Source organism: Leiobunum rupestre, chromosome 4, assembly GCF_980474605.1.
Source record: "Leiobunum rupestre chromosome 4, qqLeiRupe1.1.hap1, whole genome shotgun sequence".
Lineage (NCBI taxonomy): Eukaryota > Metazoa > Arthropoda > Arachnida > Opiliones > Sclerosomatidae > Leiobunum > Leiobunum rupestre.
Genome location: NC_143387.1, coordinates 47,758,517 through 47,771,599, shown reverse-complemented (window position 1 = coordinate 47,771,599; position 13,083 = coordinate 47,758,517). Strand labels below are relative to the sequence as shown.

The 13,083-nt window shown below is 36.4% G+C and overlaps 1 protein-coding gene across 1 annotated transcript; it reads right to left on the bottom strand.

The window, feature by feature from the left end:
- Positions 1-100: 100 nt before the first annotated feature.
- LOC149948051 (lysosome membrane protein 2-like) lies at positions 101-12,474 on the bottom strand. The gene is made up of 13 exons (XM_090172738.1): positions 12,134-12,474; positions 6,782-6,942; positions 6,443-6,590; positions 4,322-4,546; positions 3,906-3,997; positions 3,762-3,814; positions 3,267-3,336; positions 3,002-3,177; positions 2,569-2,687; positions 2,034-2,107; positions 1,356-1,407; positions 1,145-1,291; positions 101-350 (listed from the first exon to the last, which is right to left on the bottom strand). Exons 1-13 carry the CDS (start codon positions 12,278-12,280, stop codon positions 237-239), a joined length of 1,578 nt encoding a protein of 525 aa, XP_090028864.1. The 5' UTR covers positions 12,281-12,474; the 3' UTR covers positions 101-236.
- Positions 12,475-13,083: the final 609 nt, after the last annotated feature.

Genomic DNA, 13,083 nt, shown 5'->3' with positions numbered 1-13,083 from the left:
TATCGACCGAAGCTCAGTTTGTAAGGTATTCGGATTCTTGAAAAGTCATTTTATCGCAGGCTCCTATTAAGCCACATCTGTTTCAAAAAAACCATTCGTACCAAAACGAAAAAGACGTTTAATATTTATAAAATATACGCTACAAAATAAAACGATTAAAAGCATATTGTCTTTAGTGATGGTCGTGATGAGAACGGCGGTTGTAAATGAAAGTGTGGCGCCCAAGATATTACATTCTAGATACTAGATTCCTCCACCTTCGTCGGTGGTTTCCCGTTCGCCAAAGGTCCGCTTAGAAGCGTGTCTTTTTTAGGCTGCTTTTTCCGAAACCTTTGCGATCTGGCGCGTTTCTACGATAAAGAATACTTGTTAAGCTCTCGAAAAAGACGTATAGACAAAATGTGGGCTCCGCCATTGCACCTCACGTAGAAGAGAATAAAAGTTGTAATTCTACAGGCATCTGCCAGAGTGTTTTTACCTTTAGAATAGGAAAGGACGAAGATTGCTCAAATTTTAAATGTGTAGAAACTTTTCCCAATTATAGGTTCATCCAAACCATCGTATACAGTCAAAAGTATATGAACAGAAGTTATCAGACTGCTATACTCCCCATGTTGGAGGCGTTTTCCTTATGAAGGTACATTTTGAGCTCGAATTTGAAATTATGCGAGCTCCTAGGCCGAAAACAAAAACGTTTTTGTTTTTATGAAACCATTTTTATACATATATCCACAATTCCCAAGTGCAAATTATCGCGTCAAAAGACGGGGATGGAAATTAGCTTTTATTAGACTCGATTTTCTCATCATTTTCATAAGGAAAACGGCCTCCGATTAGGAGCGCTATTTCGATAACTTAGGTTCATGTCTCATTCATTGTGTTAATCTCTCATTTATAATATCACTCTACTTGAAAAAATGTTCTATTAACGTAAGCTACCTTACAACTATATACCAAACACTGACTATGGCGATTTATAAATAAATGGTATTTTTGTTTTGCTGGAAAGGCGCGAGGGATATATACCGTCTACTGACAAACAACCATGATAGCAGTGCTTTCCGGTCATGGTTCTTTTTCAAAATGGCGGGGGCCACATTTTGTTGACGCGCAACGAAGTCTATATGTCAATGCTGGTTCCTACTATAAAAATGACGGCGGAGATGGACGGTATAAAAACCAACAAGAGTCCGAGACAGATGACCAATTTGAGCAGCAACGGCCCGTAAGTGACGGGATAGGTCAGCCTCCATCGAAGTTCGGAACTTCTGACGTCGTCGATTTCACCTTCCTACGTACATTTCGAACCGCTGTTAATAGAAGCCACGGAGAAATGGATAATTTTGAGTTCTTACTTCGTGAATCCATAACATCGGAAAGAAACGCATTGTGGCATTCTTCAGAAACCTGTAATTTCAAAAATCAGTCATCGATTTAGTTTGAGTCGTACATGTACCTGTGTGTTTCTGCGCGCGATACAAAATTCAGCTAGACCAATTGAACAAGACCACTACTATTCTATCACGAAAGATCCTTCACTTTAACGGGGGAAAAAGTTGATGCCAACAAACACAAGAAGAACGCAGCTAGCCTTTAAACACGCTAACGCAGTGCTGTGTACAATTTTCTTTGGACGAGCCTTTACGCTGAACGTTTTACGGAAAGGGGGAAGACAATTTCCGAATTTTACCCTTCCGACGGCAGCAGGCGCTAAAGCGTCTAACCAATGAAAACTGTACACTATAAAATCCACGACTTTTGATGGGTTGTGTTCTCCTTGTGTGGGGTGCTGTGTTTGTTCCTCCTAGATGGCGTCCACAAATCCAATCTTAAATAAGCTTACGGAGCAACTCCATTTCATGGCGATTAAGTAGCCGATCTAAAGTGGTTGTACAGCCGCGATATGTAATACAATTACGAACAAAGGAATCACTAATGAAGCGATTGTCATTAACTGATTAATCATTTAGAAATATCATGAATCGTGTTCAATTTGTCATAAATTTAAAACCAGAAATAATAAATCTTCTTACGCTATATTTTGATATGGTGTGATTTCGAAGTTAACTTGGAGTTTTCTTTTTCCCCTCAATACCAGGCCCGTGAGCTATTAATTTAATTAACAAAATTTAATTTAATTAATGTGTATTTCAAACGGGTTTCGATAAAATAACTAATAAAACTGCCCCCCCCCCACCCCTTGTAATATGGGTTCGTCAATATACGAGGAAATAAAGAATAAAATAAAACGGATTAATTCGCGAGCCTGGCCGTCGAAAGTATAGTCTCCGACGAGGAACGCGTTGTTAATTGGTGGTACCAAAATTTGATATTCCCAAACCCGTCAAAGGCCCTCAGACTGATGACAGCTAGTTATCGGGTGGAACTCGCTCGACGATAATCAAAAACAAATTAAGAAGTGGATTTATCCTCCGAATTCTAGGAATTGGCCTACAGGCGAACACTTATAGAGAGCCGTAATAAATCTATCACCTTGGGGTCAATCGCGACAAGAAGAAAATCAAGACCTTCCACGCTGCCTGCCCAAATGTCGTTATTGTCACTTACCGGCTCAATGTCCGCGAATGAATCGTGTTTCTCCGGATCCGGAGACAAACCGGTAAACTGGTCAACGTACGTGGGATCCGACATGAAGAAATGAGGCGGCGACAAGGCCACCGGGGCACCTGCGAACGCAACAAAACCACGCCATTAAAATCACGGACAATTTCCTCCCAAATCATTCTAACGTAACCCTCGAAGGAGAGAGCGTTTGTCCAACGGATTTTATTTTGGGGATTAGTAAATAACTCTAAGACTTAGGCTAGAGTGACGTTAAAGAGGCGGATCCTTAAGGGTTCCCATTACGGAGCTAAGCCATTATTAGCTGGTCGATTCAATCGAGGCTATTAAATTTTTGAATGATGTTAGAGGAAAAAGCCACTGATTCCAAGGTCTTAATATTGACGCTTTCGCGAAGTTCGTTATAGGAGTGACTTACCTTCCAAACACGTTTTAACAACAAGCACTCCTGTTTTGGCACATTTATCGAGCTTGTCCTCGGTGCAATAACAAATATTCTCCGTCGAGTTGAAGCTGACATTATGAGGAACTTTATACCTATGGACTTCGATTCCACGAAGCATTCCAGTCTCCTGGTAGACTAACTTGACAGTTCTGGACAAAGATTCAGTTTCTTAAAGTTCACTAAAACTAGCTCCGTGGTCTGTCCGAATGCGACAAGAACCTAATGACGCTTCTCTTACCGACAAAGTTCGGGACTGAAAGCGAAAAGCGGTTCACCCTTAGTGATGAAAGGAGCGAAATAGGTTCCGTCTGAAAAGGATTCACATTAATTTGACAAATCTTATTTACATAACGTTTACATTCTGGAAGACGCTATGGCCAATATAGTTTTTCGCTCTTCAAATGGCTTTGAAATAAAATCCCATATTAAAGTAGATACTGTATTAAAGTAAATATAATTAGAGCGTCATTAGTCAATGTTATAGTTTAGTTTCTGAAGGATATTATTTTGGAAATTGAGATCAGCAACGTGTTTTCAACGACACCTAGTAGTCGTTCTGTTAACAAAGAGAAATATACTCCCAGCTATCCTCAGTAGCTGAATAATAGTGTGTTGTTTATATGGCTTTTAAGGTAAACAAACGAAGAGCTTTCACGGCTTTAGATAACGGGACCCGTTGCGAAGAGCGTGTACGACTACGCCAGCCATAGGTTTTCGAGGTTATGTCACAAACCTGTCCCATTCAGGATATTACAAGTCGAATTATGCAACCAATAGGGTAAAGACCTTGGGTATCAAAATAAAGCTTACAATTGGAAAACTTATTTACGATATTCGGCGCGAGTACAATTAACGGTTTGATAAATCATGGGCAAACCTGGAGTTGTTGTATTCCACGAAATTTCCCAAAGTGCGTATTCCGCGGGCTCCCGTCTGCACGGTTATCCGATTCCCCAGAGTGTCGTTTTTCTAGACGGGGAAAACCCGCGAATTATTTTCCGGAACAAAAAGAAACGAATGAAAAGAGATAGTCAAGAAAATCTTCAATGCTCCTCCGACTTGTGACGGCTAACAAGCGCTTTTGACAGCCTAATAGACTTTGATTAATGCTTCGAAGCAATATACTTATAGAGAGAGAGAGAGAGAGAGAGTGAGGAACGCGAAGCTTCACCCGTCAAAGGGTTAAAAACAAGAGTTGTTTTTCTGAGAAGGAATGGAATAACAAGTCAGTCCGAAGAACTTGATCCGCAGTCACGTGTCGAGCCCATAAAGATAATTAATATTTCGACCTACGCCGTAGAACACTCCGAATGTGTTGTTGATTAAAGTCTTCGGTACGCTGGCGTATTTTCCCACCAAATCCAAGATTGGGAGATGGTATCCGTCGAAGAGAATCTCGTTGGCTCGGTGCTTGACCACCAAAGGGCCCAAATCCAAGACGTAAGACGCTACGTTCCCCAATGGGAACCAACTCGTCAAAGTGTTGCTGACAAACGAAGCCATCCTGTTGGCGATTGCCTGAGAAAGGATATTAACGGATTTAAAGAAACAGAGATGGCGCTTAGCTTTCGAAGAATGAAGAAATTATGATTGGCAAAAATAGGACATTTAGAGCAACTTAAAGTAAATGGGTTTCCACTTCCAAATCTAAATTTTGGAAATTTCTTGGAAGTTCACTGCGACAATTGATGTATTTTAAATTTTTTGTAAATTTGAAAACATTTGAAGGAGAAGAATCGATTTGGACAATGTCCATGAGCGAGAGCCTACTCCTCTTTCAGGGATATAAAAAATTGAAATACATGCAATATAATTGAGTATATACCACCTCACCCATGATCGATTAAAACCGATTAAATCATGATTAAGATGATTAAATGGATTAAATCACGAAAATCAAGTTAGTGATTAAGTCGATTAAATTGCGATTAAGATGATTAAATCACGATTAATCTGATATAAATCGCGGTTAACAAATAAATATATTCCAAGGTGAGATCGTGATTAAATCGGTTTAATCAGGATTGAAAAGATTAAATCCCGATTAAGAAGATTAAATCAAGATTAAAAAGATTAAACCAAGATTAAAAAAAATAAATCAAGATTATAAAGATTAAATCAAGATTAAAAAATTAAATCAAGATTAAATCAAGATAAAAAATTAAATCAAGATTAAAAAGATTAAATCAAGATTAAAAAGATTTAACCAAGATTAAAAATATGAAACCAAGTTTAAAAAAATTAAATCAAGATTAAAAAGATTAAACCAAGATTAGTCTGATTAAACCGCGGTTAAAAAAGAAATATATTCCAAGGTGAGATCGTGATTAAATCGGTTTAATCAGGATTGAAAAGATTAAATCCCGATTAAATCGGTTTAATCAGGATTGAAAAGATTAAATCCCGATTAAATCGGTTTAATCAGGATTGAAAAGATTAAATCCCGATTAAATCGGTTTAATCAGGATTGAAAAGATTAAATCCCAATTAAAAAGATTAAACCAAGATTAAAAAATTTAAATCAAGATTAAAAAGATTAAACCAAGATTAAAAAAAAATAAATCAAGATTATAAATATTAAATCAAGATTAAATCAAGATAAAAAAATTAAATCAAGATTAAATCAAGATAAAAAAATTAAATCAAGATTAAAAAGATTAAATCAAGATTAAAAAGATTAAATCAAGATTAAAAAGATTTAACCAAGATTAAAAATATGAAACCAAGTTTAAAAAAATTAAATCAAGATTAAAAAGATTAAACCAAGATTAGTCTGATTAAACCGCGGTTAAAAAAGAAATATATTCCAAGGTGAGATCGTGATTAAATCGGTTTAATCAGGATTGAAAAGATTAAATCCCGATTAAATCGGTTTAATCAGGATTGAAAAGATTAAATCCCAATTAAAAAGATTAAACCAAGATTAAAAAAATTATATCAAGATTATAAAGATTAGATCAAGATAAAAAAAATTAAATCAAGATTAAAAAGATTAAACCAAGATTTAAAAGATTAAATCGAGATTAAAAAGATTAAATCAAGATTTAAAAGATTAAATCGAGTTTAAAAATATTAAATCGAGATTAAAAAGATTAAATCGAGATTAAACAGATTAAATCAAGATTAAACAGATTAAATCAAGATTAAACAGATTAAATCCAGATTAAACAGATTAAATCAAGATTAAAAAGATTAAATCAAGATTAAACAGATTAAATCAACATTAAAAAGATTAAATCAAGATTAAACAGATTAAATCAAGATTAAAAAGATTAAAAATTTAATCGAGATTAACACGGTTTAATACATTTAATCGGATTAAGTATGCACCCGAAAGAAAAGTGATCGGCCCCTCGAAATAAGCTCTGATCTGCCCATCGAGAATATTTTCCAACGAATATTAGAATTACCAACCATATCAGGTCCATTGACGTGATAGATGGTGAACTCCTTGGGATCACCGACCGAAAGCTCTGGTAGGAAGTGGAAAATGTGTTTCTCGCGGTAGGTGACTGTTTCCTGTTCGGTGTCCCAATCGTATACCAATTTTCTCTTGGTCAGTCTGTTGGAATAAAGTGTTAATTTCATTTTAACGTAATAGGCGGATGTGAACTAAGGATTATGGTAGAACAAATAATCCTAGCGCTTCGGCCGGGGGTCTATGGCCACGGTTGTCAACAAAAGACGTTTATCCGTTCGAGAAGTTGTTTATTGCAAATCCGCCTATTTCAATCATTGATTTTCGATACAAACCTGTAGGCGAAAGGGCCGACTTCCACCAAGTTGGGAACGCCTCTCCCGTTATTGACGTCATCCGGATTAGTGACGTTGAACACGTTAACGTACACTAGACTGCTGTAGGGCGGAGCTTCGAATCTGTCTCCGGCTTCGGTGCATTTGCGCAGGATAAAAGACTGTCGTAAGGGGAGATAAAAATTATACGTCCGGCTTAAACACTAATCAAGGGTTTGCAAAGCGTTTTAAGAAAAGGGCTGAACGCTCTACGACGTGGAAATTTTCACGAGTCTCGCTTGTCTGTCAAGAAATGAAACGTAGTGCGCCCCGGAGACTTTTTCCATAGCAAATCATTCAGATTTTGTTATTACGGCACGAAGAAATTTACGCCTAACTTTAATTTAATATTTTTCCTCGACAATTTGGCTGCTATGGCAGTTAATAACAACAAATTAAACGTTCATTTACATCTTTGTTTGATATGACATTGATATAGCGGATGACACCGTTAACCGAAGTTTTCCCATACTTGATAGTATTAATATGGTACGTAGTATAAGCCAAAAATGCTAATGATTTCGGTTTTTTGGCTTTTATGGGATATTTGCTATTGATGTTCACGACAATCGACCAGTGTTTGGTAAATAGCAAGTCTAATTCAGTATTTCATTAAATTACACATATATTATTGTATTACGTAAATATAATTACTATTTCGAAGGGTTTTGGAAAATTATAGACCAAAATGTGATTTATGAAGGATAATTGGGGGGGGGGGGGTGGGTACAAAAAATGATTGTACCCCCGGCTCAAATCTGATATACATGTAAATGAGGAAAATATTTCGTTTTAGTATTAATATGGTACGTAGTATAAGCCAAAAATGCTAATGATTTCGGTTTTTTGGCTTTTATGGGATATTTGCTATTGATGTTCACGACAATCGACCAGTGTTTGGTAAATAGCAAGTCTAATTCAGTATTTCATTAAATTACACATATATTATTCTATTACGTAAATATAATTACTATTTCGAAGGGTTTTGGAAAATTATAGACCAAAATGTGATTTATGAAGGATAATTGGGGGGGGGGGGGTACAAAAAATGATTGTACCCCCGGCTCAAATCTGATATACATGTAAATGAGGAAAATATTTCGTTTTCGGAATTTTCAAGCATTCATTCTCTTGGCTCGACAACCCAACATGAAGGACGAATAAAATTTTCACCACATAATTTATACGGGTCTGGATTCATTAAAACTAGTCGTATTTAAACATCAATAACTAATGAAAAAAATTAATTATGCATGGCGACGAACCAGCTGATGAGGAAATTCGAATACTGAATAAAACAATTTGACTTGGGCATGGGAAATCAATACCTTTTGAGAAAATGAATGTTATTTATTTGAATTATTCATAGTAAGCGTCAAGGCGCATTTAAGTTGCAATTAATTCATTAATTGTTCCGTAGTACGAAATTTGTCGTACTAAACCGTTGGTGAACACGTGAAGGTTTGGCTGCAGGCTGTCCCATTATTTTGTAAGCCTTTCATCCCTTTGCAGAGCATTACCGTTGCAAATCCCACAAACGAAATGGTTATGATGTGAAAATGGTGATACCCCTTTTGACACTCGGTGGGCCATAAATTTACGCCCTTGATTTCTGAGAAACCGCTGAATTTGCAAATATAAATGCTACATAGTTTAGGGTATGTAAATCACGACACTGGTTTGGGCCCTTGATATCTCAGGAGCCACTAATTCAACAAATAAAATTACTCATCAATAGACATGAAATGAAAAGCATTCGCAGTCACAATTTCCATTTAGTCAAATAGGGGATGAGAAGTCCAGATATTTGCTCATAAAATATATTTGAATGTAAATGTGGAACTAATATTATTATTTGGTAGACTTGTTCAATCCTTCGACAGTAGCGTACTCTTTCTTTTGAAAAATCTTCTGTCATGCCCATTTTTCCTTCAAAACACGTCTTTGGAACTTCGACTTTTGAATTTTGAAAACGAGTCTTTGGAATTTGAACTTTGAAAACGATTCTTTTTAATTTGAACTTTGAAAACGAGTCTTTGGAATTTTAAGATTCGTCTTAGGTACTTGAAATTTTTAAGATGCGTTTTTAATACTTGAATTTTTGAAGATACGTCTTTTGAACCTCAAATTTAGGGTTGCTCCACCCGTTTCGTCACGTGGCTCATACGATTCGGTGGCCATATAAATGTACTTGTAACGATTTTGATTCGTCTTAGTACTTGTACTGGTTAAAGGCTGACTACATGGGTGTTCGTTTTATTGTATTTCTTAACTGTAAAGTGAAAAGTAGATTTTTAGTTTTTTTTTAAAGACTCAAAGTGATTAAACCATTTCAATTACCCAAAAGTAGCATCGTCAGTTATAACAAGGGAGTGTCCGTAAATTTCGGTACGATCTAAATTTAGTGTACGTCGACCGACTTAACTCAAGCGTGACGCTGAAGGGCAATTCATTTTATGACGTCGCTACCATGAAACGTAATTTTTGATAACGTAAAAAATGTCTGTTTCTAATCAAATTTAAAATTGATACATATAAACCGCAATTTTATAATTAAAAAATCGTTTTTTTGGTTCAAATCAGGTTTTTTGGTACAATGCTTTATTTTACTTTTAACCAATCCTGATAACTACTCATTTTGGTAGAGTTGTTAATTTTCCGGAAAAATAAAATGCAGAAAAATTTCCAGAAAATTTTCCGCACATCGGAAAAATAAAAATTTAAACATAAATTACTATTTAAGGGTTTTTAATGGTTTTATCGATATAAAATGTCTAATACAGTAAACATACTACAAAACATTAATAGTGTTACATTGTTAATCGGCTTAAACTAGTCTAGAGGTTTAGTTTTACTTTCAGATTCGAAAAAATGAGGCGAAAATGCCGCTTTATTTAAATTTGCAAACAATATATTAGACTAATCATGGAATGAAAAGTTCTTTTTATTTTTTTCGGAAAAATACGTTAAATGTTCCGTAAAAAAGACCTCGGTCATTTCCCGGAAAATTTACTTACAACTCTACATTTTGGCATTTTAATTTACCAGATAGGGAAGAACGATTAGTGACGTAATTTTTGGCATAGGTCTCAAAGGTCGCGTTATAATCCGTTATTTGTTTACGGCCTTATTCGCAATATTCTCAAAATGCATTTGAAAGGTGCCACCATTGTTTTGACAACAAATATTTGAGTACAAGGGCGGAAGATCATCAAAGTCATCATCAATAATCCTTTTGACCCATCCAAAAATATAACTTGAGTAATTTAACTCCGTGAAAATCATTCAACAATCCCGTAAAATGACACATTTAGGAAACTAAGATACAAATATGCTCGAAGGTAAATGGGAATTCGGACAGTGAAGCGGAAAGATCTTTTATTAACTGACGTGAGGGCTGGTTTACCTACAAGATCATTGAATTTGAAGGGTTCAAGGCGCCCAAAATCATACGGGAACACGTTAAAAAAATGATTTACTACCCAAACGATTCGTAAAAAAAGGAGCCATTCAAGGACGAGAAAGAGAAAATAATATCTCATTTGAAGGAAATATGGTACGAATATCCTTATCGAAATACGCTTTCTATCCAAATTTCGGGAATTAAAGATCGCTTTTTGTCCTAATGACGCCAACAAGACATATTGATGGTTTTACGTAACTCCAGAAATTACTGTAATTAGAGTCACGTTTATAGCTTTATTTCCCCTTCGACTTTCATTTTCCCGTTTAATAATTTTCGAGAACTATTAGCGCACTTATGAAACATTAAACATTCCTTTAACTCAATGTCTGTCTGTCGGTCTGTCTGTCGGTCTGTCAGTCTGCTACTATCTCGAGCGCTTTTCTTAAACTGCGTAAGCCTTTTAGGAAGAGCTTTTATTGAAATTAAAACTTAACATCATATAGATTACTGAATAGTCTCTATAGAGACATTGCGGCGAACCCAAAATTTTCGTTTCAAGGGTGCGCGCAATTGATAAAACATTTTAATTATAACAAATTATTCATCAGTGGCGATGCTAGGATTTCCAGGGGAGGGAGGGGATTAACAAACATTTCCATGGCCGATGGGGAAGTACTTATTGCTCTATCCAAGATTGTTAAATACTTCTTTTGGTGGTAAAGAACATATTTATCTTTTTTTGTCGCTATTAGTAGGAAATTATCGAAGCGTTCGATACAAGTGGCACAATGAACCATTCTAGATTAAATTTTGAAACCGATTTAATCACGATTTAATCTTTTTTCTTTACGCTCGTCAAAACGTTTTTACATCCGAAAGTTGCGTGACGCACCGTTACGCGTGTTAGTAGAAACAAATGCTTATACTTGGTTCCCAATAGTGCGCGTCTTAATGTATTTTTATTTAGAAGCCTCAAAATGTTTGTACGTCCCCAAGTGGTACCACGCGTCAATACGCGTGTTAGTGGAAACCAAGGCTTATAAAATATTTTTGCGTCGTTTCGTTTTTGTCTTAGTGAAAACCAGCCTTTAAACCATAGAGTAAACCACTCACATAGAGTGGAAGGCTATCAGCGAAACTTGTGAAAACTTTTCGTACGCAACGTCTTGTTTCCGAGGCGTGAAATAAACAAGGTGGCCTAAAGGTAATGTACAATATCTGGATAAAAAAGTACGTTTATACTCTAAAAAATGTAAAAACAACACCATCGCTCCTCGGATTATATTTATTCACTCCTCGAAAACAAGTTGGCCCGTTATGATTAATGTTTCATGCGCTTCCATAGGGCCTTCCACTCTACGCGAGTGGGTTACTTTATACTTAAGCCTCATTTTCATGCTCGCTGGTAGCGGGTAAAAATCGACAAAATCCGTTTCCGCTACACTTTTTTTCACTTTCCGCGTCGATCTGTTTCAAACAGATATTTTAGCTTTATTTTCACGCGAGTGGCGGATGCAAATTTTGACGATTTTTATCCGCTACCAGCGAGCATGAAAATGGGGCTTTAGTTTCCACCAGCACGCGTAGCACTAGAAGCAACTAAGCTTAAGGTTTAGTGAAATCCAGCCCTTAGGCCTAACGGAGATTGTTTGCTTTGACGCTCACCATAGTAGCATATTTGGCTTAATGAAAAATGATAATCAATCTTATGGAACAAATTTGGTTTATAAAGTTAATGCCAAACGCAGTTGATAAGTTTGACTCGAGTTTTTCACTGTAGTCTACTAACTTTGCAAAATATAAGATTTAATCTTAGTTCCTCGGAAGACTTACAAGGATAAGAAGTACTTTGGCAAAAGTGTTATGAAGCAGCCATTTTGTGTTGGAATAAAAATAGCACTATTTACCTCTCGTATACGTTCTTCGATTATCTGCGTGAAATTACACAACACCATTATCCCTAGAATGAGCAAACCAATACCGCTAACTATGCAGCAACATAATCCTATCCTTAAACACCTCGGAGAACACGGGCGTTTCGATATTCCACTCATTTCGATATAATGGCGACCGATAGACGATTGTAAAAAGACTAGTTCGAGGTTTAAAAATTAAAAACTCATTAAAAATTCGAGGAAATTTGATCTTTATAGAAAAATAAAAGTTGTTTAAAATTTAATTGTGACTAGAACGTTAAACCGAAGTTAACTTAGCCTATCCTTGGGGCTATCCTGGCGGGTCGGTTAAGTAGCGCGGAACTACTAATTTAAAATGGTTTCGCGTTTTTTGTCGTGGCCATGTAGAAGATGGTGCCATACGATTAGCTATCAAGACGCAAAGGGGAGTCAGCGAGATTAGGCGCTTAGTGCGGTTGCGAGAACAGGACGACACAGGAGCGTATCCCCAATTTGGCAAATGGAAGAGGCTATCGCCGAGCAAATGAACTTTCCGATAAGATGCTTTCTCGAATTCCGCATTCAAAAGGCTATCGCGACGCAGTCTATGACCCCAACGGCGGGACACAGCCTCGAAAAATATCCCTCTCTCCTTGCGCTGCTGACGATGTGTGGTTCATTGATGCTAGCTTCACCAATTATACAAATATATCGAAATTAATTGAACTTTTCAATTTTTCAAGGTTTTTGCAGTTTTGGATGCTTTTCATATTTTTGTAAATACACGTGGGCTTATATTTGCTTATACTTGGTGAGAACACGGCCAACTTTGATCTCTCGCGCTACAGCGGCCATCTCATTCGTTGACGTTTCTGTGTTAACCCATAAGCAAAAGATGTGTATGGCGTGAGCGCCCTAGTGGATTTTTATTTTTAGAATAGTTTTTACATTGAAGCCAATCA